General features: G+C 43.2%; 1 protein-coding gene across 1 annotated transcript; it reads left to right on the top strand.

The window, feature by feature from the left end:
• The first annotated feature begins 1981 nt into the window (after positions 1 to 1981).
• On the top strand, positions 1982 to 25007 carry PLSCR5 (phospholipid scramblase family member 5). Its single transcript, XM_066241213.1, has 9 exons — positions 1982 to 2048; positions 2156 to 2372; positions 8436 to 8599; positions 15970 to 16012; positions 17325 to 17545; positions 19550 to 19711; positions 21404 to 21565; positions 24740 to 24822; positions 24906 to 25007. The coding sequence occupies exons 2-8, from the start codon at positions 2360 to 2362 to the stop codon at positions 24776 to 24778; spliced, it is 804 nt and encodes a 267-aa protein (XP_066097310.1). The 5' UTR covers positions 1982 to 2048; positions 2156 to 2359; the 3' UTR covers positions 24779 to 24822; positions 24906 to 25007.
• Positions 25008 to 26844: the final 1837 nt, after the last annotated feature.

Genomic DNA, 26844 nt, shown 5'->3' with positions numbered 1-26844 from the left:
AGAGACCCCGGAGAAAGGCGCTGGAGGGGACGGAGTGCGGGGCAGGGGACAGGGGACAAGGGACAGGGGACCTCAGGCTGATGTCTGCCGGGCCTCCGGCAGCACCCGGGGGAGGAAGCAGGAGGAAGATGTGGGCAGTGCCTAAGCTTGCCCAAGGTAGATGGCCCGTGGGGGGGGGTGTCTCTGCTGTCGGTGAAATAGTCACCAAGATTCCCTCAGCCAGTCCAATGGTCAGCCCCAATACATAGATGGGTTGGCTTGGTTTAGGCCAAAAGAGATGTTCCATTGATTTCGATTTTTTTTTTTAATGAATGCTCTGCAGAAAGTCAAAATTAACTAGTCAATTATGATCACAATTTAAAAATACCAGGTTGGATAGCTCTGACAACTTAGTTTCTTCCTTCCTTCCTTCCTTCCTTCCTTCCTTCCTTCCTTCCTTCCTTCCTTCTTCCCTCCCTCCCTCCCTGCTTTCCTTCCTTCCTTTCTTCCTCCCTCCCTGCTTTCCTTCCTTCCTTCCCTCCTTCCTTCCTTCCTTCCTTCCTTCCTTCCTCCCTCCCTCCCTCCTTTCCTCCCTCCCTCCCTCCCTCCCTTCTTCCCTCCCTGCTTTCCTTCCTTCCTTCCCTCCTTCCTTCCTTCCTTCCTTCCTTCCTTCCTTCCTTCCTCCCTCCCTCCCTCCTTTCCTTCCTTCCTTCCTTCCTTCCTTCCTTCCTTCCTTCCTTCCTTCCTTCCTTTCTTTTTTTCTTTCTTTCTTTCTTTCTTTCTTTCTTTCTTTCTTTCTCTCTTTTGTTCTTTCCTTTTTCTATTCCTTCTTTCCTTTCTCTCTCTCTGTCTCACTTTCTTTCTTTATTGAGAGGGAGAGAGAGAGACATCAAGCTGCTCCTATATGTGCCCTGACCGGGGAATTCATATGTCAGGACAATGCTCCAGCCAACCGAATGATCCGGCCTGGGGCTCATTTATTGATTGATTTTTACAGAGACAGAGAGAGGAAGGGAGAGAGAGTGGGGAGGGAGAAGGGAATCATTCATTTGCTGTTCCACTCAGTTGTGCATTCGTGCCTGCCCTGGTGGCTTCCTGGGTGTGCCCTGACCAGCAATGGAACCCACCATCCTGTTGTTTTGGGGATGACACTCTTACCTGACAGAACCAACCTGCCAGGGCCAACAAATTAGTTTCTTTAAAGTCCTTTCAAATGCCCATGACAAACAGTAAGAAATGTAGCAAGCAAATTATTTCACTTAAAAATACTAATTATGTTTATACATCTTTCCTGCAACTCAAATGATGGCCGCTCTTTCTCAAGCTCAAACACTGCAAAGCAACAATGATAAAAAGAAATCTCTCTTTGCCAAATAAGAAGCAGCTAAACTTTTGGCGATCTAACACCTGTGACAATGGCTTCATCATTTGTCATAGGTCTTTCTGCCTTCTCAAGCCACAGAACTATTTTTAGAAGTGGTCAGCTGCTGCTGCTCAGGCGGCACAGCCTGCCTGTCCAGTCCTTGCAAATCGTGCTGTCCCGGGCAATTGACGTGGTGAGCAAAATCTCCATGGTTACCTGGTCAGCTGCGGGCGTTCGGAAATGCGAGCTGTCTAGTCAGGGTTACAGCGCTCTCCCGGCTCTGCACGCAATGCAGTTAAATACCACCTGCACGTTTCCACAGGCCGCAAGGTGGCCGAAGGTTTGTGTTTTCAAATGCCTCTGATCCATCAAATGCCATTAAGGATGAAAATAAAGATGTACGTATGTCCCTAAATAGTAGAGAATACATTCCATTTTCATTTGTTTGTTTCGGGGCGGGGGAGAGTGGGTAGAAATCTCAAGAGGAAAAAAAAAAAAAGAAGAAGAAAGTAGGTGCATTTTCAAAAGATAAAAAATTGCGTTTTGAACAGTCAGAGACTTCCACGTGGTAGAATATTTTATCAGAGACTGGCCCAGGAGATTCCTGAAACCTAGAAAAATAGACTGTGTCAAACGCAAAGGGGATGCAAGAGTATGTAATCCAAGCGACACAAAAACAACCAAGTGGAAAAAAGGCTTCTTTCAAGTGAGTGTTACGTGTTTTCCTTTCCGGTTTTTAGTATATGTTTAAATGTTTCCTTCAGCCACTACGGGAGATGATGCTTTCTGAGTGGCATTTACCTTTGGTGGTAGCTTTGTCTTCCCCTGTTGTCCAAAGTGACACAATACAGCTGTCTGGAAACTGAGCGAGGCTCTCCTGTCCTCTGTTACTTGCACGCGGACACGGGGCAGACAGGCGCCTTCTGACGTTGGACTCGTGCTGTTTCCTCTCGCTGCTGCAAGAAAAGCCTCTTCTTTTAACCTGGCTGTCGTCGAAGAGGAGACCCGGACAGCCTCATGGCCTCTAAAGGTAAGAGTACCCGGAGGACGACTAAAAACCGAGAGTGGGAGTGGTCTTACTGCCAGTGAGGTTGATACTTTAACACCTGTCATGTGTCTCCTTTGAACCCTGGAATTTTTACATTGTAACTCCAAGGAGCATGTTGCTGCGTCTGAGTGAAAAAATAAAACAACATCCTGTCTGATAGAATGTGAAAGTTCAGCTGTAAACAATGGCTTAGTTAGCATCAATATAAACAGTCAGTGAACAAGGAGAGCTGCACAGAAAAATTTAGAATGGAATATTTACTGCTAAACACAAGGATGGGTTGACCTTCCAAGTTTAAAGGGACTTGAAAATTTTTCGCACGTAAGTTAAAAAGCTCAGTATTTTAAAGTTTTCCATTTGTTGTTTAAAATATGCGATGTAGCCATTTATTGTAATGAATTTAACATATGTTATTGGTAAATCCTAAACATGTAATGGACTAGAAATAAATATTTCTTAACTATGAAGCAAAAAAAAAAATCTTTCAAAATTTCTTTGATACTGAATAACTAATTTACAAAGTAATTTAAGCAAGCAGATTAATTAGGTACTAGGGAGGCAAAGGGAGGTGGTAAGTTTTTCCTCAAATCCCTGAAATAGTATAAGTAGCATTACTGGTGTCTTCCTTTTCTTATTTTAAAGAACTTTGCAGACGTGAAGATGTGGTTGTTTTTTAAGGGACTGGGTTGCAACCTGACTAAAAGCACTTGTGAAATTACATAAAATGAAATTATAATGTGTTTTAATTTCGAGAACAAGCCATTAAACTCTAAGCTATAATGAAAAGTTTTATCATTAAGAATTATGATTAGTATAATTAGTAGAAACCTAACCTAATTTCAAATAGGCTAATAGAGTCCACCAATTTAAAATATCCTAAATTAAATTAATGATCCATTCAGATACACACACATGCTTATTTTCTCCTTTTATCAAAATACTCTTTGGATGCTATTTAATATGAAAGGATCAAGGTAACTTTCCATTTTTTCATCAACATTTCATGTAGATCAGCCCCTGAGTCTCCTTGAGAAAGGCTCAAACAAATTATAAAATATAGACATGAAACATCAAAATCATTAATTTTAATATGGGTGCTTCATTTTTATACTGAAGACAAACAAAAAAAGCTTGACAAGTCTTTCCTTTCATTTAAGACTGACACTAACACTTAGTTCAAAACATTTCATCACTATAAAATAAGAGTTACAGAGCAACTATCGCCTGTAAGGTAAAGAGTTGCAGAGAACTTGAAATATTTATAAGCTGGTTATACATTTTTAAAATAGTAGATAGAAATTCAAAGCCAGGTGGAAATTCAAAGGAGTTCCTTCTTTATGTGGTGGTCTGAGGCTTTGAAGAAACCTGTGGCTAGAAAGCAATACTATGATCAAAATTTGATTAATCTACCAAAAAAGCAGTGAGGTTCATTAATGATAAGTGTTCAGCAGTAAACTTAGAGGTGAAACTTTGGGTGGAGAACTAACACTCCTTCTGCAACCCACTCAAACTTACACATGAACTGGGTGAAACATCTGTTGGAGACCCGATACAGTATTTAAAATGAGCAAGAATAACGCTACCTTTTGAATTAGAAATCACGTTTGAGGGGACAAGTCTGATGATCATCGTTCTTTCCTTAAGCATTTCTGTGGACTGTTTTCTTTAGCTGTACTCAAGGACATACTTGATCGCATTGTGAATGCTCTCCGTCCCACGACACTCTATTGGCAAAGAGCATTTCCCCAGGGAATACAGATTTATCAGACACTTCACACGTTGGGTATGTAGGCTGTTCGACTGGTGCCACTAAACCAAAGGGCATTCTGAATACTGAGGCTATTAAGACAGAAGAAATATTTGTGTGGTTTAGTGTAAACAAACGCAATGTAAGACCAGATTGGTATCAAATGCTATTTTGTTTTGTTTTTAGATTTTATTTATTCATTTTTAGGGAGAGAAGAGAGAGACAGTGAGTGAGAGAGAGAGAGAGGAAAGAGATAGAGAGAACAGGGGGAGGAGCAGGAAGCATCAACTCCCATATGTGCCTTGACCAGGCAAGCCCAGGGTTTCGAACCGGCGACCTCGGTGTTCCAGGTAGACACTTTACCCACTGCGCCACCACAGGTCAGGCTCAAACATTGCTTTAAAGTTTGAGAAGAACAGGAGTTCCCAGGGTGATCACAACTGAACAAGATCGATCTCTACAGGCTGCTCCAACGTGAACAGAAATCCTCAGAAGGAGAAGTGACTTCAGAATGGGGATTCCCAACAGGGACCCAAATGAGTCTGCTCCTGCTGAGGCTGTGGGCCCCACGTGTATTGATGGATCTCTGGACCTGCCCTGAGGTCTCAGGACCTCCAGACCCGGGTCAGGAATGTAGATAGAGCCACTGCCCACACACGCAATAACTTCCTGCATTTTGTGACGGCGGGCATCACTGACACAGTGAAATTGGAGTGAGTTGCGAGTCTTTTTTTTTTTTACAGTCAGACAGACTCCCGCATGCGCCCGACCAGGATCCACCCGGCATGCCCACCAGGGGCGACGCTCTGCCCACCAGGGGGCGATGCTCTGCCCCGCCGGGGCGTCGCTCTGCCGTGACCAGAGCCACTCTAGCGCCTGGGGCAGAGGCCAAGGAGCCATCCCCAGCGCCCGGGGCCATCTTTGCTCCAATGGAGCCTTGGCTGCAGGAGGGGAAGAGAGAGACAGAGAGGAAGGGGTGGGGGTGGAGAAGCAAATGGGCACTTCTCCTGTGTGCCCTGGCCGGGAATTGAACCCGGGTCCCCAGCACTCCAGGCCGACGCTCTACCGCTGAGCCAACCGGCCAGGGGTGAATCTTTTTTTTTTTTTTTTTTTTCTGAAGCTGGAAACGGGGAGAGACAGTCAGACAGACTCCCGCATGCGCCCGACCGGGATCCACCCAGCACGTCCACCAGGGGCGACACTCTGCCCACCCGAGGGCGATGCTCTGCCCCTCCGGGGTGTCGCTCTGCCACGACCAGAGCCACTGTAGCACCTGGGGCAGAGGCCAAGGAGCCATCCCCAGCGCCCGGGCCATCTTTGCTCCAGTGGAGCCTTGGCTGTGGGAGGGGAAGAGAGAGACAGAGAAGAAGGAGGGGGGAGGGGGAGAAGCAAATGGGCGCTTCTCCTATGTGCCCTGGCCGGGAATCAAACCCGGGTCCCCCACATGCCAGGCCGATGCTCTACCGCTGAGCCAACCGGCCAGGGCCAGGGGTGAATCTTTTTTAAACTAAAATTGATGATGAGAGAGACTCTAATACTCCTCCGTCAGCTATTATTGGAAATTGATTTCTACGTGTGTTGTTGTTTTTTTTTTTAATTCAAGGATAACATGGGAATGGCAAGGTGCATTATGAGCATCCAACTTTAGCCCTGTGATTTTTAAATAAGGATGCAGTTGCATAGCTCCCACCAAGGTGGAGACATAGAACACCTCAGAAAGTTTCTGCTCCGGTCAATAACCACGTACCTCCACTCCCAAAAAGAAGCACTATTCTGAATTTATTTTATCCTTATGAACTAGTTTTCCCTAGGTCACGATTGTGCCTGTGTGTTTCTCTGAAAGTCAATGACACAGTGCTCTTGGCATGAATGCAGGGGGAAAAATGTTTGTTGCACGTTAGTCTTTTACAGCTGTTTTTGCTCTACCGGCCACGAGCTCCTCTCCCCAATCTGACGTTGGTGTTACGTAGTCTTCCTCTCAGGTCACCTCTTGGGGTGATATTCAGGCTCCTCCCCAAGAGTAACAGGAGTTGGTTCTAATGCCTGTATCCTCTGGGTCTGCCCAGGCCTGAGAGGAGGTGAAGACGGTGTTCTTGTGTGCAGCAAACTTCTGTGTTATGGGTACGAAGCTCTGTTATAGTAGGGCCAAATGACACGTTTGTTTCTCTATGTTCCTAACCCTGAAGCTTGTCCAAATTCTAAATACCACAGAGCAGTACAAATGGCCATCTGTCTTTGTCTGTTAAGTGAACGAGTCATCTGCTATTGCTCCTCATTAGCGCCACATCTACACTCAGCCTTAGTGAGTCTACCATCACTAGAAGCAGTCTATGCCAGTGTCCAAAGGGCCATCCCTTTGATGCCTGTGTGCCCTCACCAGTCTTTTGCTTTGTTTTGTTTTGTTTTTTTAGCAAAAGGTAGAGAGACAGAGAGACAGCAACACTGAGCTGTTCCTGTATGTGCCCTGACTGGGGATCGAACCAGCGACCTCTTATGCTTCAGGACAACACTCCAACCAATCAAGCCAGGGCTTAATTTTTATTGATTGATTGATTTGAAGAGAGACAGAGAAAAAAAGTGTGAGAGAAAGAAGGGAGAAAGGAAGCATTCATTTGTTGTTTCACTCAGTCATGCATTCATTGCTTGTTTCCCTCGTGTGCCCTGACCGGGGATAGAACCTGAAACCTTGTTATTTTCGGATGACCCTCTAACTGGCTAAGCTAACTGGCCAGTGACAGTTTTGTTTGCTTGTTTGTTTTAACTTCTATCCAAGTGCTCCTTCTAGCTATCCTTGGGTTCTTTTAATAACAGGAACTTACTATCTCCAAAGACAACTCAGTTCATTTCCAAATTTATTTCTTAGGGATTTAAAAGTTTCAGGAAAATACTCCTCCCCCTACACACACAACTTACATGAATTTGAGTGTCAGTGCTTAAGAGAGACCATTCTAATTCATTGAGAATTATATACAGGTCATTCTAACTTCAGTAGATGTACAAGAGTACTTGTTCAAATCTTTGTGTGATGGTTACACAGTTCCTTCTGATTGTAAACCAGAACCAATTTCCTTGTCTTTCCCATTCATCTGTCTTTGGAATAGTCTGAATTATTTTTTCTTTATCATGGCCTCTCTGATATCTGAAAACACCTGCCACAAATCTTAGTCCAAAACTGCATAGTGTTGATAAACTAAATGAATGCACATGTGAGAACTTGCTATTTAATGGACTGATAATGATAAGAGGTAAAAACACTAATAGTCTTTGAAAAAAAAAGGTATATATTGAGAGAGGTATTGAAATGGCAGCTGTGTAAGAAGGAAAAGGAAAAATAATAGTAGAAAGAGTAAATTATATTCTTTAACAGAGAAGAATACAGTTGCATGCACCACTTATTAGGGCTTATGCATAATTTTACACTGGCTCTAGACTAATGCAGGGTAAATAGCAAATCTCCAAACTTCAATCCAAGAGATCACTGAGGTAGTACCATTGTTACCCAGCAGTAATATACAAAATGGGTCAGTCTCTTTGAAAAAAACAACAACGCCAAACAGTATAGAAATCTGTAATGATTCTCTTTGTAATATTGGGTAAGCTACAAAAGGACTCATATTTTCAAAAAAAGTTTTTTGAATGATTTTATACAAAATACTGAGAAATCCCAGCTAAATTAAATATGTGTTGCCCTTACAAAGCTCACAAATTAGTTATGAACATTCTCATAGTGTATAAAATAAAACTGTCAGTGATCAAATTATATCACCAGACTGGCAGGGTTAGCTCACCTGAGAATTAACTACACACACACACACACACACAAAATATATATATATATATATACACACACACACACACACACACACACATATACACACACACACAAAAAAAATTAGGGGATATTTCAAAATGAATATGAAGCTATAAAATATCCCCTAATTTTTGTGAGCAGTGTATCTATATCTATATATATATCTATATCAATATCAATATATATAGATATAGATAGATTAGCTCTTTGAACAGAAGTTTTTCATGCCTTCAAAAAATATATTTTCTAAGATCATGTATTTTCCCCGAATTGTCCACCTTTTTCACACGACGACTACTAGCAATCACCCGCATCCCTTTCCTCGGGTTCCGGGGTGGAGCGGCGGTGACCGTGACCAGGGTTAAAAAGAACGAAAAGGCAGCAGGAGAGACTCTACCCACCGAGTTAAGAAGTGACAAATACTGTAAGAAAAACCACATGTCGTGGCCTAAGTCCACCTACCAGCTGGCTTCTCCTTCTCTCGCAGATGCGCAGAACCGAAGAAGCGGAGGTGTGCCCGGTTTCCTGCCCAGGGCGGCGGCCCCGGCCCCCGGGCTGCGTGCCTCGCCTTCCCGGCCCGAGAACCAGGCGTGTCAGCCGGGGCGCCCTCCACCAGGCAGCTCCCCGCCCGGTCTGGAATATTTGAGCCAGGTATTTTTCTTTCTCTGTTTCTAGACATGTTTCCCCTTCCGGGAAAGACAAACTTGGTTCTTTGGTTTCCAAACAAGGTGGAAGGACTTCAACAAATAACATGCTGAAGTTAAATATATATATACTGTATTATATAAATATATTATATATAAATAAATATTACATATTAATATATATTAATATAAATATTTATATACAATATATTATAAACTTTCATCTATAATATATGTATTGGCTCAGTGGTAGAGCGTCGGCCTGGCGTGCGGGAGTCCGGGTTCAATTCCCGGCCAGGGCACACAGGAGAAGCACCCATCTGCTTCTCCACCCCTCCCCCTCTCCTTCCTCTCTGTCTCTCTCTTCCCCTCCCGCAGCCAAGGCTCCACTGGAGCAAAGTTGGCCCGGGCGCTGAGGATGGCTCCATGGCCTCTGCCTCAGGCGCTAGAATGTCTCTGGTTGGAACAGAGCGATGCCCCAGATGGGCAGAGCATCGCCCCCTGGTGGGCGTGCTGGGTGGATCCCAGTCGGGTGCATGTGGGAGTCTGACTGCCTCCCTGTTTCCAACTTCAGAGAGATACAAAAAAGAAAAAAATATATATATATGCAATGTAATATATTATATTATATAAATATATAATATATTACACTGATATATTAATGTGCATATATATAATATATCAATATATAATATATATATTTCTATTTTAGGGGAAGAAATGAATGTTTACTTTTATGGCCCTTCTGGTTTCCTTATTTGTTTGACAGCATAACGGGACTAAACTTTTCTCAGTGAGCTGCTTGGCCCATTCATCCTCTTTCTCTGCACAGTGCTCAAGGCGTCAGCAAATTTCTCCTCAAAGAATCTTCTTGTGCTTATGCCTAGACACCGACAGCTATTTATTTAATTAAGGAATACTTGCTGTGTACTTGCTGTAATCCAGGCATATAAAAAGCATAAAACCTGGTCCCTTTCACCCAAATCTTCTGCAACCTAACGGGAAAGACCAGAACGGGTGGACGCAGGGTGCCGGGCTTTGTCTGAAAGCCCGAGAAGCCCGCGACAGTCATGGGTGCCGGCAGGTGTCCGGAGGCGACCACGGCGTCGCCAGCAGGTGTCCGGATGGACTAAGGCATCGAACTCGGTGAGGGGATTCTGCCCTGAGCTGAGAGGCCCCTGTCTTCACCCGCATCTCAGGAGGCGGCTGGACATCAAAGGGAAAGCCGGCTGCCAAGTTGCTGATCTTTTCTAGGACCCTGTCGCCTCTCCAAGTGGGTGGGTGCGCAGTGATTCCAGCCGCATCGTAACCCAACCAGGAAACATCCTCCTCCACGTGGCAGGGACACGGGAACAGCGATTCCACCGCCTGCCTACGATAACAGCTCCGGCATCTTCTCCCATCAAAGATGAGAAATCCACTTACACTAACATTGAGGCGTCAGCACATCGGCCGCCCGGTCCGGCTTGTTGGACATCCTTGCAAACCCTCCAGTCTCTCTCTCCTTTATCAAAATCAAATCTCTGGGTTTCATCCCCCGAAGGTACAAGAGATTCCTGTTGTGCCCGGCAGGGCGGGAGCTGCGCGCGCACAGGTTCCTGGGAAAACGCTGAGAATTGCAGACGCCTCCTCCAGGAACGCGCGGGCAGACACACGGGCTTCGGAGACCAGGGAGCTCAGGGAGACAGGTCAACAGCCCTGGGAACGTGACCCAGCGTCCTCCATCTGCCGAAAGGCTCGGCTGTAGCAGCTGACGGGGTTGATTAACCGCCGCAAGCTGTTTGGGAACCTTGTCAGACAAGATTGCTCCGAGGAGAGAAGCGATACCCGGTGCCGGAGGGCGGAGGTTCGGGGATCCCATATGGTCATCGCATGGTCTTCTTCCACCCGTGAAGGATGACTCACCCTGAGCCAGATGCTGGACAGGAATACACCTCCCCTCCCTTCCACCACCACAGTCAATGAATAGAGAGACGAACGCGCTGACTTTGGTTCTAAGGCAAAGTCAGTTTTCCAAAAACAGACCTTTGGTAATCTTTTACAGGAGGCCCATTGGTGAACAGTTTGCTTCAAAGGTTTGCAGCATTGATTTGCTTTATACTGAAAAGAACACGTGTTCGTTTGAGAGCGGAGCACGTGTAACAGGATGAGGGATCATTTGGAAAACTTTATACCCACCGGTCTGGAAGAGACATAGATGGAGTGAAGTTTTTTTGTTTTTGTTTTTGTATTTTTCTGAAGCTGGAAACGGGGAGAGACAGTCAGACAGACTCCCGCATGCGCCCGACCGGGATCCACCCGGCACGCCCACCAGGGGCGATGCTCTGCCCACCAGGGGGCGATGCTCTGCCCCTCCGGGGCGTCGCTCTGCCGTGACCAGAGCCACTCTAGTGCCTGGGGCAGAGGCCAAGGAGCCATCCCCAGCGCCCGGGCCATCTTTGCTCCAATGGAGCCTTGGCTGCGGGAGCGGAAGAGAGAGACAGAGAGGAAGGGGTGGGGGTGGGGGGTGGGGGGTGGAGAACCAAATGGGCGCTTCTCCTATGTGCCCTGGCCGGGAATCGAACCCGGGTCCCCCCCCCCGCACACCAGGCCGACGCTCTACCTCTGAGCCAACCAGCCAGGGCCAGATGGAGTGAAGTTTTATACCTTAACTTATCTAAAAACCATAAAGTTATGGAAAATGATGAACTGTTGGAAATAGTACATTCTTCAGTAAACAAAAATATACAAAAATATATAAAATTCTCTACATTAAAAAAAAAATCGGCCTGGGCCCTGGCCGGTTGGCTCAGCGGTAGAGCGTTGGCCTAGCGTGCGGAGGACCAGGGTTCGATTCCCAGCCAGGGCACACAGGAGAAGCGCCCATTTGCTTCTCCACCCCTCCGCCGCGCTTTCCTCTCTGTCTCTGTCTTCCCCTCCCACAGCCAAGGCTCCATTGGAGCAAAGATGGCCCCGGGCGCTGGGGATGGCTCTGTGGCCTCTGCCCCAGGCGCTAGAGTGGCTCTGGTCGCAACATGGCGACGCCCAGGATGGGCAGAGCATCGCCCCCTGGTGGGCAGAGCGTCGCCCCTGGTGGGCGTGCCGGGTGGATCCCGGTCGGGCGCATGCAGGAGTCTGTCTCTCCCTGTTTCCAGCTTCAGAAAAATGGAAAAAAAAAAAAATTGGCCTGACCAGGCGGTGGCGCAGTGGATAGAGCGTCAGACTGGGATGCGAAAGACCCAGGTTCGAGACCCCGAGGTCGCCAGCTTGAGCGTGGGCTCATCTGATTTGAGCAAAAGCCCACCAGCTTGAACCCCAGGTCGCTGGCTCCAGCAAGGGGTTACTCGGTTTGCTGAAGGCCCGTGGTCAAGGCACATATGAGAAAGCAATCAATGAACAACTAAGGTGTTGCAGCACGCAATGAAAAACTAATGATTGATTCTTCTCATCTCTCTCCATTCCTATCTGTCCCTGTATATCCCCCTCTCTGACTCACTCTCTGTCTCTGTAAAAACAAAACAAAACAAAACAAACAAAAAAATCCAAGTAAAATTTTAAAAAATCATTGCGTCTCTTTTAGTCAGGTCTGTCCAATCACTGTTGAATATCTTTTTCCATAAGTAATTTGTACATAAATTCTCAAGGGTGTATGTAAATATATATATTTATATATAAATGTATATGTTTGTGTGTGTATCTACATATGTGTATATATGTGTGTGTGTTTTCTGTGTGTATGTTAAAATCTAAGAATAAAACTAATTGCTTCTCTTTCCAGATTAGATGAACACGTTCACAACAGTCAATCAATAACGTTCTATTCCACAAGTGTCAGAAGATAATTACTATAACTTAGTTGTCTATAGATAAGAGTAGTGAGTTAAAGTCTACAAAAACCATGTAAACGTTTATTTTGAAGTACAGTTGACCCTTCAACAACCCAGAAATTAAGGACAATCGGAAATCTACATATAACTTCTGGCTTTTCCCAAAGCACAACTAGTAATAGTTTACTATCAACTGGAAGCCTGACTGGTAACATAGTCAAGTAACACAAATCTTGTATGTTCTATGTACAATATACTGTATTTTTACAAGAAAGTAAGCTAGCTAAGAAGAAATGTTATTAAGAAAATTATAAGAAGAAAACATATTTACTAAAAAATATCAGCACGTAAGTGGACCCATGCAATTTAAACTTGAGTTGTTCAAGAGTCAACTGTACGTATCTTAAATGCAATTACTGATACCTGTAAAGCTGATAAATTATGCAGAAGAATTTAGTATTAAGCTATATGTCCAACGTTGTCATTAGATGTCCATTTTATAGCTTTTACGGCTTCAGGGGCGCTTTCCTCGTCCTGACACCTGAATATATGATTAGATAAAGTTTAAAGTTTAAAACTTGTCAACAATTCCCAGTTCATCGATTTATAGCAATGGGTGCAAAGGGCTCCTTTGGACCGCGGTTGAGAAATGGTTTAAGAGTAAAGTGAAACTACAAGAACAAGCAAATACCAAGACCCACAAATGCAGGCGGGTGTCTCACAGAGATAGGTCGAATCAAATCGATTGTTATCACAGAGGATGGGGTGAATACAGAGTAGAGAAGATATTCAGAAGTTCCATCGTATCACTCAAGAATTGTGTCTCCAAGTTTCTCAGATGAGTTTAGTGAGGGCGGTACACAAGAATGGAAAGCTTCTCAACGCTGGTTACACTACAGCCTGGATTCAAGTCCGAGCCTACCCGTTCACAAACCGCAATTCTTGGGCAAAGTGCTTCATCTACCTGGGATTGTCTCCTTACATGTAAAACATAGTGGTACCTCTCTCTGAGTTCTTGTGAGAACTAAATCAGACACGATGTCAAAATATCTGGCGCAGTGACTACCTCAGTGTCGTCATTAAAATAAACAGCTGCTGTTCTTAGACCTTACAGAGATACAGTTTCCTTTTCCATTGTGGGGGTGATGTTAATTGATAGTTTCTCGATTTCACAGCTAAAACTTGATCCATGACACGAATGTCCCAAGTTCTAAACTCAAACCTTAGTCTTACCCCCGCGGTTCTTCTCCATCTCTAAGTTACTTCTCCACAGATCCACCTGCGACATCACCGTGGACAGCTTCCACAAGGATGATGTCTTCTCCTCCCCCAAACCTTTTATCTTTCTCGAAAGAGGAGACCAGAACCAACAACAGTCCACGACAAAACAGTCATTCTAATGTTTGTATTAAATTTATTAAGGGTGACATTGGTTAACGAAAGTAGATAGGTTTTCATTCTATGATACGTCATCTGTAGATTGCATTGTTTGTCCATCACCCAGAGTCAAATCTCCTTACATCACCATAGAGTCCATACCCTCCACCCTTTACTAATAATGCCCTACCTCCTGCCCTCTGGGAACCACCAGACTGTTGCCTGTGCCTAAGTGTGTTTGTGTGTCTGTTTGTCTTATTTAGTCATATGTTGCTTTCAATTTTACATCTCACATATGAGTGAAATCGTATCATTCTTCACATCTTCCATCTGATTGATTTGGCTTAGCATGATACTCTCAGGACCTATCCATGCGGTCACAGATGGCAGTCTTTCATCTTTTCTTACGGCCAAGTAGTATCCCATCGTATGTAGGTACCACGTCTTCTTTATCCAGGCACCTGTTGAGTTGTTTCCATGTCTTAGCCACGGTGAATAATGCTGCAATGAACACAGCAGTACAGATATCTTTGAGAATAAATGTTTTCAAAATTTTTCAGGTAAATACCCAGAAGAGGCATTGCTGGGTCATATGGTAATCCTATTCTCACATTTGGGGGGAAACCCCATACTGATTTCCATAGTGGCTATACCAGTTTGCCTTTCTGTGGGCAGTGAGTGAGGGTTCCTTTTCCTCCACAGTCTCTCCAACACTTGTTATGCCTGTCTGGTTGATAACAGCCATTCTACCAGGGTGTGAGGTGGTATCCTCTTCTCTACTAGTTAGTGAAGTTCAGCATCTTTTCATGTATCTGTTGACTATTTTAACGTCTTCTTGGGTCTCCTGCCCATATTTTTAATCGTATGTTTGGTGTTTTATTGTTGAGTTGTACGAGTTCCTTATATATTTTGTACATTAATCCCCTGTGGAGCTTTGATTTGCAACCATCTTCTCCCACCGGGTTGGTTCTATTTTTTTTTTTAATTGCCGTAGTCATTAAAATAGGTTTTAGAATATCTGAAATCATAAATTATTTTTGAAAGATATCTTTTCGTGAAGCTTAAGAGGCCACGTGCACGCTGTGATCAATAACAAGATGTGAATCAAAGAGATAATATTAGTTTACCTGCACAGCAGTACATACAAAGCGAAAGAAAGAGACCGTGTAGCCGCCGATTCTCTGGGCTTCTGATGTCCAGTCCACACCAAATATTAGTGACGACCGCTTCAGCTGAGCGGGTGCCGGTCCGTTTACTGAGGTGGAAGGAGAGTAAAGGAAATTGAAAGGCGAGATAGAAACTCTTAATCATCAGAAAAGGAAATGAGCAGTGTGGCCATTTGACGTTTGTGACGTCAAGTCCTGGGGGTCCATATTAAAATGCACACAAACCTAATTAATTCTCACAAGACATTTTTTAAAAACATTTTCTTTAAAAAACCATTTGTAGCGTCTGCTTTTTCATGAGTCGTTTCTGGATGGTGCAGACGCTTTTCTCCCTGTAAATTAGCTTCCGGCCTAATTACCTAAGGCAGGTTTCGTTGTCATGCATTTAGCCGCGGAACTCTTGTTCTGCTTAAATGGATGTATTGTCAACCTCGGCAGGGTTTCCGGGTCTTTTTTTCCTAGCGCGAAGGAAGGTGTGAATGAGAAAATTTGGCAGAATTGGCCCTCTCAGCGGTCACAGAGACATCTATCTCTTCACTCTGGGGAATGACTTGCTGCATGAAAAGGGGGAGTCAGGTCAGGCAGGGTAAGGGGAGGGGCCCAACGCCCAGATCCTCCTTGTTTGCATTTTCTTTAAAAAAAAAATAGGAGAAGAAGAGAGCATGACTTTTAAAATTTCGTAGGCATGATTATTCCGAGATTGTTTACAAATTCCCTCCAAGTGCTGTTTCCAACAGTCACACCATGTAACCCATGACCACAGACAGAGCACAGAGTGAACCGCTGTTTCTATTGGTATTCTGGGCAATTCTGCCTCGGGGTTTTCAGCGTTCTTGTACTTTTTATTTTAATTTTCAGTTTCTTTTTCAATATAAAATATGAGCTGTATTCAACTCTTTCAATTAATAGAGAACATGGAAATCATCTAACTGCATAGAGTTGAGTAAGCAGCTTAATAATATCTCCATAATTGTTTGAAAGTGTTGTGATATAATATTTTAAATTTCTTTTCTGTCCTCCTTTCACAGTTAGACCTGATAATTATACACCAGCAGGTGGAGCTCCTGGGAAGTAAGTGTATTCTCTACTTATTAAAACGTTAGAAATATTTTGGGTTTCAGAAGTTTCTTTATAGCTAAGCATTTTATAAAGAATCAAGGAAATGTTTAAAATAGCTTTTGGTCAAAATAGCACTATTTTATTTTATTTTTTTTAAATAAACATTGAAAGTAATATAATTAACCTGATGAAAAATAAACCTAAAAGTATAAAAATCTCCAAGTCTTTGGTGCTATTGCCATTAGAAATCTATTATTTTTAATCTTAAAATAATAAAAAATATGGAATCATTCTCATGATTGCTAATACTTTACATTTTCTTAATAATTCCAGAAACAGAAATCAAGTTTGAGACTAAACTTTAAAAATCCAAAAAAACAAAATTCTACTGTTTTATCATTTCATCAGTGATTCATCAAATAGGCAAATCATTTAACAATAAACAAATTTACAAGTATGACTAACTGCAAATTACTTGAGTATTTATTTTGTGTTTTTGTTGTTTTTTGTATTTCTCTGAAGTGAAAAGTGGGGAGGCAGAGAGAGACTCCCACATGCGCCCGACCAGGATCCACCCGGCATGCCCATCAGGGGGCGATGCTCTGCCCATCTGGGTGGGGCCTTTGCTCCATTGCAAACAGAGCCATTCCAGCACCTGAGGCAAAGGTCATGGAGCCATCCTCAGCGCCCGGGCCAACTTTGCTCCAATGGAGCCTTGGCTGCTGGAGGGGAAGAGAGAGAGAGAGAGAAAGAAAAGAGGGAAGGGTGGAGAAGCAGATGGGCACTTCTCCTGTGTGTCCTGGCTGGAAATCAAACTCGGGACTTACACACACCGGGCTGATGCTCTACCGCTGAGCCAACTGGCCAGGGATTATTTTTGTCATCAATATATTGTTTCTAAAATATGTCAAAATTCAAATAGCAGGCAGCTGTAGATATATTACCAGAGATTTCAGACAAATTCTTAACTATCATATGAGTTGTCCCAATAAATTTCAAACTAATGTAACAGAAGTATTGAGTATTAGATTATTCTTGACATCATTGCTTTCTGAGTTGAAAAGCGGTCTTGCATGTTTCCAAGTAGATCGTATAGCTAGAAATCAAAATGTATTAATGTTCACTTGGATTTCCATGGAGAAGTCCTCAACTTTTAGATCACGGAAGTAGATTTGTGTGAAGCAGATACCATAGTCTTCCTAACTGATCTGTCACTATGTCAGTTGTTTTTTTTTTTTTAATAAGACGGTCCTTTTTACTTATTTACAAGTATGATAGTAAGCACTCGCATGATTCTCGTGACTTTTCCTTTTTGCTCCATCAGTGATCCTTGGCACCGAGACCTCGAACAAATATGAGATTAAAAACGGCCTGGGACAGAGAATATATTTCGCCGTGGAGGAGAGCGTCTGCTTCAACCGGACTTTCTGCTCCACGCTGCGGGCCTGCACTCTGAGGATCTCGGACAACGCGGGGCGAGAGGTGATGACAGTGCACCGGCCCCTGAGGTGCAACAGCTGCTGGTGCCCCTGCTACCTCCAAGAGGTCAGTCCTCGCCTCTGCGGAGCTTTCTCCCCTCCCTTTGGAAAGAGGAGCAGTGATTTCTGTAATAAATGACCTTCACCCGGAGCTGCGGAGGCCATGAAGCTTCCCGTTGTTTGAATGAGTACATTTGCTCCTTTAGAATCAAACAGCTTGAGGATTTTGGTCACTCACTATTTTTTTTTTTTTCCTTTCCAACCATAATTGATAGTGGCTTCTGCGATGTTCACTGGTGAAGACAACCCAGGTATCATGGGAATGAGACACATCTTCCCGAATCTTGGTGTTATCCTGTAATCGTAATACTACAAGTTCCACCGTGAACTAAATCTACCCTTTGCCGCTTTGTCTTCCAAAGTTCAAGAAGGGCTAACCGATACTAAACTCTTGTAAGGTCCTGCTCTCTTGGTTAGGTTGTATTACTTAGTGCAGAATGTCACATGGCATGCACTCGTTTATGACAAACATCAAGGGTTGGAAAAGGGAATGTCATTGTTCCAGAGGGAGTCATTAAATTAGTTTATTTTAATATATAATAGATTCCATTACTGTTTCGTGGACCTGTAATAATAACTTCCACGGACATAATGCAGGTGGTAAAGAACGTTTGCTGACTTTGACATCTTTGATATCATGACGTCTCCATGAGGTAGAGAGAATAGGTTTTACTCTCCACGTTTTTTTCAATGGAGAGTGGAGGTGACTTACCTACAATCACATATCTGGGTAACATCATCAACGGGACTTGATCCAGGTGTTCTTACTCAAGCCCAAGGTTTTCTATGAAGAACCTGTGTATAAGTACTCTACTTAGCATGATGAAAATAAATATTAATGGAAGGAGGATAATTAGGTAAGTTTATTCTCCAATGAATTCTCCAACTATCTGTAGCTAACCACCTGTCTGAGTGATGAGGTAGCCAGGGTACTCATCCATGGAGCCCAAGAATTTCCATTCTCCTACTGAAGATACTTTAGGTCTAACGTGCCCCAACAAGGCACAGTCAGCACAATCAAAGAATATATGTCTATTTGAATATTTGTGATAATTGACGTTTAATTTTATGGTGGCCAGTAAAACATAAATTAAACATAAGATGAGTCTTGATACCCATTAATGATTTTTAAAATTTGGTCACAATCAAACCAGTAATTTTAAAAGTAACCCCAGAACAACTCTATATAAATCTAAGCAGTCTTGTTGAAAAGTCTATCCAGGAACACTATAGACATATAAAACTATGAACTTCATAAGTAAGAAAAAAAAGAGAGATCTGGTGATGGAGAGCTAGTTTGATGAAAATGCAAACAATTTTCATTTTTCGCACTCACTTCCATCTTATTTTACAAAGGATTTAATTTCGCTACACAAATTTATTAAAATACAACATGATGGGAAAGAAAAAAATTAGAATGAAGGATGAATGGGCAAATATTACAGTTTGAAAATGAAATTGCTCGTCTTAAGCACTTTGGAAGAAGTTAACAGTGATCATATCCGTGTGAAACAATGGTAACCCGGCAGAAGCGTTTACTTTGAAACAGAGAAGCTGGAAGTTGACAAGCTGAAGAGAAAAAATTTTACGCATACCTAATTGATAAATGAGGATTAGAAAAACAATGTGTGTTGTAGCAATGACTGAAACAGAGCAGTTATTAAGTCCCTCCTAGGAAACAGCTCCCATCCGTAACAAAATGGCAAAGAAGCCAGCTTCCTGGGGTCAGAAGACAGTTCTCAGACAGATTCTCTTCAGGGAAGTGAAAACAAAGTCATGGACTTTCAGTGCAGAGAACCCAACATGGATCTCACGAGTGAATTTCGTAGTTTCTATAAAATAGAAAAAAAAACCTTGCTTCCATCCCTTAGAAGAAGATACTTCAGGTGTTTTGTAGACTATGAAAATAATTTCATAAAAATATATTGTTGCAAAGTTGATTTATATGACAATAAAACTAAAATACAATAACCTGAGAGAAATCTTATTTCATTATTCTCTCTTCTTCCAGTTAGAAATCCAAGCCCCACCCGGTACTGTAGTGGGTTACGTTGCACAGAAGTGGGACCCCTTCCTGCCTAAGTTCACAATCCAAACTGCAAACAAAGAAGACGTTTTGAGAATTGTCGGTCCTTGTGGGACTTGTGGCTGTTTTGGCGATGTGGATTTTGAGGTATGACTGACAAGATGAAGGGAGTTTTTACTTAGGTCCTGATTTTTGCAACATAATTCAATTTTTTTTTGCATGTTCAAATCATGAAATATCTTTGGCATACATTTAGAAAATAGTACATCTGTGAAGTAATGTAATAAGCCAATATTGTACGTGCCAATAGCGACTGATAATTTTGGAAATCTGAATTCCAAGGGTATCCTACAAAAATTGGATTTATGTGCAAGTATAGCACCCATGGTGTAAAGCAAATATATGTAGTTTAGGGTCATGTAACACATCTGATTATCTGTGCCCTGGTGGTGACATACCTCATTTCAGATCTCAAAAGCACTTTCCATTAAAATATCACTGATTTAAAAGTTATGTTCTTAAGACTCGCTAAACTTTGTTTCATTAAACAGTCTACTCTCACGTAAATGTCTGTGTGTAAGTTGAATGTTAAGGAAAGAAGTAGCTGTGAATTCAATCTGTATCAATGTGAACTGTCTTAATGGTTTCTCCTAGATAAGTATATCTTAGTTGGAGGAGACGATTTAAATTGTATATTTTTCATTCATTTATTCATGTGTATCCACTTAGCTTAGAACATTCAGTTTGTGGGGACTTGAGGCAACACCACCCACATAGAGTACAACGTAAGTTTTGCAAAATGAGCTGTCCTAACTCGACCCTACCTCAGGAAGACTTGGAATGGCGCGCCAAAGAATAAAGTATAAAAATATGTCCTAAGATCAAGGAGAACTTAGACATAAGAGCTTCAGTATTCCCGGTGTAGGGGTGTCCTAAGTCATTGTCTCTATTTTCTATCTTCCACTGACGTACTGGAAGTGAAGGTTTATATTGAATCACTTTCAGCCTTTGAATGGGAAACAGGGGAAGCAAATGAGTGACTGGTAGCATTTAACTGTGGACTCCTTCAGGCTGAGGAGGACCGCAGAGCTTTGATATCCTATAAGTCTGAATTTCCTGTGTGATATATTAGGGATTTTTAATGCAAAACATAGGACTTAGGGTTGGTTATAAAGGAATGAGCTAGTAAACATCTAACATAAAAGGAGATTCGGCAAAGGCTAAAAATATTTATATGTGTTTCTAATTATAAAACTTAAGCAAAAACAAAACAAAACACACCAAACAAACAAAAAAAATACGTTTTTTAAGTTAACAAATTGTACCTAGGGGTAAAACCTTTCTTAAGACATTTTCTCTCTTTCTTGTTTTGTTGTGGTTGTTTGCTTGCCTGTTTGTTTGTTTCAGTGAAGATGGAGGTTTAAATTCTACACCTTCAGTAAAAGAATTACCTTCCTGGTTAGACGGCATCATTGAGACTATGAACTTGCTGCCATCTTGTGGTCGGCTGGCCTTAATCATTGATTGCTGTTATATTCTCCATCTGTATACCAAATAATAATAATAATAATAATAATAATAATAATAAATATATAAATCAATACAAATAAAGAATTATGCTGTATTAGAAACCTGTCAGAAAAGCAGAATCTCTGAGGAGCGAACTGGACAGGCACATCTGCAACCTGACGCTTATATACAGGAAGGAAGGACGTCATCTTGCCCTCTAGAGATGGTGGTCAAAGTAACTCCTCTCTCTCAGGAAGCGGAGGTACCAAGAAATCTGACACCATCTTGTTTCCCCTTCCGATTTCAGACCTCTTCTTTTACTTTTTAAAGGTGACGACCATTAATGAAAAGCTTACCATTGGGAAGATCTCCAAGTACTGGTCCGGGTTCGTCAACAACGTTTTCACCAACGCGGACAACTTCGGCATCCACGTGCCGGCGGATTTGGATGTGACGGTCAAAGCCGCGATGATCGGTGCCTGCTTTCTCTTCGTGAGTGGGGTCTCAGCGTGGGTGGCCGGTGGGTCCCTCTCCTTTTCCTTTTCTGTTGTCAGCTGCAAGCGCACCGTGTTCCCCCTAGAGAGTGTGGCAGAGGGGGTTGGTTCGGGACCAGCCGTTCCTCAGGAGGGAGACTCAAACCTCCCCTTCTCATCATGGCCTCAACACCTGCGTGGGTCCCTGCTCTTTCAACTGCAATTTAGATTTTTGGCTTATTTTTATTTTTACTGAAAAAAAAAATGTGAACATAAATATCCCAGTTATTTTATCCTGGACAGAGTGCGGGGCAGTGTCATTGCTTAACGGTCAGCCAGGGAAGTGATGTTCAGTGTTACATCCCAGGAGACAGGCCACAGCAAACCCAAAGTGAATTTTATAAGTTTTATTGCAGACCTGCACAGGGACTGCAGGCAACCCACGCAAGGGAGCACTGCAGCCCCGAGCTTCTAAAATGGCTCCTTTTTAATTTTTTTTTTATTCATTTTAGAGAGGAGAGGGAGAGACAGAGAGAGAGAAAGAGAGTTAGAGAGGAGAGACAGAGAGAGAGAAGGAGGGGAGGAGCTGGAAGCATCAACTCCCATATGTGCCTTGACCAGGCAAGCCCAGGGTTTCGAACCGGCCACCTCAGCATTTCCAGGTCAACGCTTTATCCACTGCGCCACCACAGGTCAGGCAAATGGTTCCTTTTTATAGGGTGGCTATCTAGGCTCAGCAAGCAGTATACAGAAGCAAATGTGGCTGTTAGCTATTGGCTGGGGAGGTCGCGCGCAGCATAGCAACAGGGGCCGGCATAGCAACAGGGGTGGGGTATAGCTCAGTGGAGAATTTCAAACATAAACTTCTGATAAGGGTCTCTGACCTTCTTTGTACTCAGCCTCACAGGGACCTTGTCAGCACTTCCCTGTTCCTTTTTTTCTAAGAGTTAGACTCCGGCAGCCACAGCACACTTCCTTGAACCTAACATTCAGAATGCGCACAATGTCCTTCCTGTGCTCATCTGATACATTCACAGATGCAGGAGGTGAAGGATGTGCATTAATACAGACCAGTTTCCCTATTGCAAAGATATTTCGTCTTTGTCCTTCCTTTCTGACTTCCATCTTCATTACAAACGTTTCCTCCCTTGATGTGGAGATTGGGGGTGGGACCGAAGTCTAGTAATACCTGTGCGGAAGGACTGGCTGTCACATGTGCTCAAAGGCCCCTCTAGCCTCTCCCTCAGTGCCCAGCACTGTCAACGCACTCACTAACGTCCATGAGATTTTACAACAAACCTACATTCTGCCTCTCATACTACTTGTTGCTTTGCAGGGTTTTAAGATCCTAAATCTTACGGTTATATTGCTGGGTGCTGCTGCAGGAGGAAGAACAGGCCCTCTGTACTCAGTCTTTGAAAAGATGCTTGGGAACTATATTAACCAGAAAGAGTACCCTGGTGACATCAATGATGGATACTGAGAGTTTAATGCACAATAAATAATTGTGTGTGTACATCTATATATCACACACATATATATCACATATATGTATGTGTATATACAATATATACACACATACATATATATGTACTATACATATATGAGTACACACACACACACACACACACACATATATATATATATATATATATGGAAAGAGGAAGGTTATTTCTTCAGAATTTAAAAGGAATTCTTTTAATGTATCAATCTCCTATCATTGGTAGAAGGTAGAAGTGTAGAGTGTTACATATAAAGTAAGGTTTTCATCCTTAGTAAGGGGTCACCTACCCTCAATTCCTCTTTTCATCTACAAATATAACCAATTCCAGTCAATCTTCCTGTCACCTAATACCTCTTCCATTCTCTATTCTCCTCTACCCACCTGATAGGGCTTTTAATTTGCCATTTCTAAGCCCTCACCGGATAGCTCTGTGGGTTGGAACCCCATCCAGAAACGAGGAGATTGCCAGTTCGATCCCCGGTCGGGGCACATACAGGAACAGCTCAATGTTCCTGTCTCTCTGTCTCTCTCTCTCCCTGCCTCTCTCTAAACAAACAAACAAACCAAAAGATGCCACTCCCTGCTCCCCTTTTCCATTTTGATCATTCTGAACTTCCAGGCTAATCCTGCTGAGTAAGACATTATGTGCACACACAGAGACACACGGACACACCCACATCCTCTTCCCAATACTTTAATTTGGCCTTATTGATAGTGTTTATACTTAATGTTAATATTAAAAAAGAGCTCATCTTTAATCTGCCCTACCCACCTTTTTCCTGGGACAGACTGTTAGCACAGATGAACTGTCTGCTATTGCTGCACACTATAAGTTGGAGAGGCACTGACCTAGCCAATACCTTCCAAATCAGAACGATACCTTTTAACTCCAATGTCTACTGGAGAAACATTCTCACTGAAATTGTCTAATGGCTCCCATCCGTTTATTTTTTTTCTTTTTACTATAATTTATAAAACATTTTCCCTTTCATTTTTTGCCAACATAACTTTTAAAACAATTTCTCACACGTATTGCCAACATAAATTACCTGCATATTTAAATTGAGAGGAAGAATTACGTTCTTAATATTTAAACACTGTCTCCCTTTTATTACCTTACCATTAGAGACCTTAAGAAGCTACTGGTGTGAGGACATTCTCTGATGCAAATAACACAAGTCATATAAGCAGATCCTAATTTTTGTTCTGTGGTTCAAAGCTACCGCGCCACAGCCCACAGCTCTGACCTCTTGCCTCTCAAGTTCCCACTGGTATAATTTTCAGTACTTCCTCAGATGACTAACGAGTCACTAACCACAGTGTCTGTGGTGATGTTTCTAATTCTTGTTCAAAGGTCAGTGTCTGTGTTGTCTTCCTACACTGCCCCAAACACCCGCCCCCAAGTCTAATGCTACAAAGTCTTACCCAAAATTTGACTGATGATACCGTGTTCAGGTTCAGATAAAGTTTTCCATTTACTTGTGCTCTGAAAATGAGAACCACAAGTGTCATGAAACATACAATTTTTTTTTTTTTAATATTGTTTCTCCCACTGATGAGTCACATGCTGCTGGAACACCGCGGGGGAAAGATAATTGCTTTATGTAACTGAAGACGCCATGTGAGCCTCTTGATCTTACATCCGTGCCCTTCTGTAAATTCACTCATATGCCGTTTACTTATCTGCAGGATTTTATGTTCTTTGAACATTCGCTGGCTGGATTGTAACAAGCAAGATGACAAAAACAATAAAATATGCAGAACACATTTCAGTAAGTAGAAAGGCGAGTTTAAATGATCTCTCTCCCTCGAAGAGGTTGACGCTCGATGTTCATTCTTTTTCATTTCCTTCTAGACACCGTTGGGCTTGGATTTCATCTCCGAATGGTTTGGGTATTTACTCATGTGTAACAAAATGCTAATTATTATATATATTTAATAAAGCATGCTGTCATGAGGCAACGATTTGGTCGTGAATGCATGACAGCTAAAAACCAGATTACGGGCCTGAGCACAGGTTGCTTTGAGAGAGTATCATTCTTCCTTCTCATTCTTTTGAAGTGGTTGCGTGGCTAAGCATGAAAGGGGTGGACTGAGGCTCGCAGCGTCACTGATGGAAATTCAATGTTTAGATAGCACTTTGAAGTTTTTCTGGCACCAAGGCTGGTTACTAATCAAAAGAACTGAATTTCTAAAAATATTTTTTTCATAAGTACTCTTTTCATTTTTTTTTACTTTATTAGTCTGCTCATTGTAGTCAGACATTTTTACTTTATAACGGGAAAAGTTAAAGTTGGCGAAATAATACGTTTGGAGATGAGAAGGAAGATAGATGAAATCAATTTTCTCTCAGGGCACAAGGCGCACTGACATTCCACCAGGACGCTAAGATTGACGAGCCAAAGTATACTTGAAAAACATGCCCATGATAGAGATTTAAATAAAATACTAATAGACCTGTAAGTCAGAAAAAAAAAACAAAAAAAAACAGAAAACACAACAACAACCAGTGAGTAGAGCTGTAACTTTATCTATTTGCAGTGAAATTTCAGTTAAAAACCAAACCAAACTGTAAGGCTCTGAAAAATGGGCAACCCAGGGACTTCAGAACAAGTAAACCAAACAAGCAAGCTTAAAACTTGAATCGATGTGGCAAATGCAGAAGTCAGGAGCACAGTCAAGTCGATTATTTGATGCCTTGCCCCGTCATGTTTTAAGAGTCCTCCCGATTATTACGTCTACTTAGCCACACATTTCCGGAGGCCACACAAGAGGAAAATGTCTTTTTTACGCATCATGATCGTTCTTCCCCCCTTTTGAGGATGAAGAAACCGATTTGCTTTAAGGAAAGGGCCAGGTAGCCACGTAGCCCCCTACTGTAGAATTACACAACTGCCACGCAAACTTCCATCCGGATGTGATAGACGTTTAGAGAAACTCTAGGCGTCTCCCACTTGATTGAGGGAATGTGTGTGTCCAGGCGTCTGTGCCTAAGTGAGTCGGGTGGAATTAGGAATCTATCTCCCAGAAATGATATTCTACGGGGTCGTTCAGTTTCCCAGAGAGTCCGTTCATACCCACTGGGCTCCGGGTTCTGGGTTCCGGCCTCAGGCTGTGTAAGATGGACAGGGAAAGTCTCGCCTCCGTGTCCCAGGCGTTCCCTTTCGCGTTCTGCATCCTCACTTTACGTCACGTCTGAGGGCCCCTCCCTCGGCACGCTGAAACTCTCACGGGCCTCAGTCCACGATGGAAGGTCCCCGGGTGGGGCGGGGCTAGAGCAAGCCCTGACCACCCGAAGAGCATCGTGCGTCAGAATCTCACGGGCCTCAGTCCACCGTGGAAGGTCCCCGGGTGGGGCGGGGCTAGAGCAAGCACTGACCACTCGAAGAGCATCGTGCGTCAGAATCTCACGGACCTCAGTCCACCGTGGAAGGTCCCCGGGTGGGGTGGGGCTAGAGCAAGCCCTGACCACCGAAGAGCATCGTGCTTCAGAATCTCAGGCAGCCTCTCCCCCCTCGGGCCGTCCCCACATCAGTGTAACTGGGATCGCGGGCACCCGGGAACAATGTCGTCAGGAGCCGGGACTCGGGTCCTGCACCTCGTGGGCGTCACCTGTGTGCCGGTCAGGCCTCCCTCAGCTCCCCACGCGGTCTGTCTGCACCTCCGCGGGTCCCCCGTTGGGACACCTTGCAGAGCTGTGTGTCCGGTTGAGGAGCACAAAGTTTCCTCCCTTTCCCCTTTATCTACTCTAACTAAAGTGTGAGTGACTGATGTATAGTCATTTCTAACAGACT

Source organism: Saccopteryx bilineata, chromosome 8 (genome assembly GCF_036850765.1).
Source record: "Saccopteryx bilineata isolate mSacBil1 chromosome 8, mSacBil1_pri_phased_curated, whole genome shotgun sequence".
NCBI lineage: Eukaryota > Metazoa > Chordata > Mammalia > Chiroptera > Emballonuridae > Saccopteryx > Saccopteryx bilineata.
Note: the sequence above shows the minus strand (reverse complement) of the source record. Positions and strands in the feature narration are given on the sequence as shown.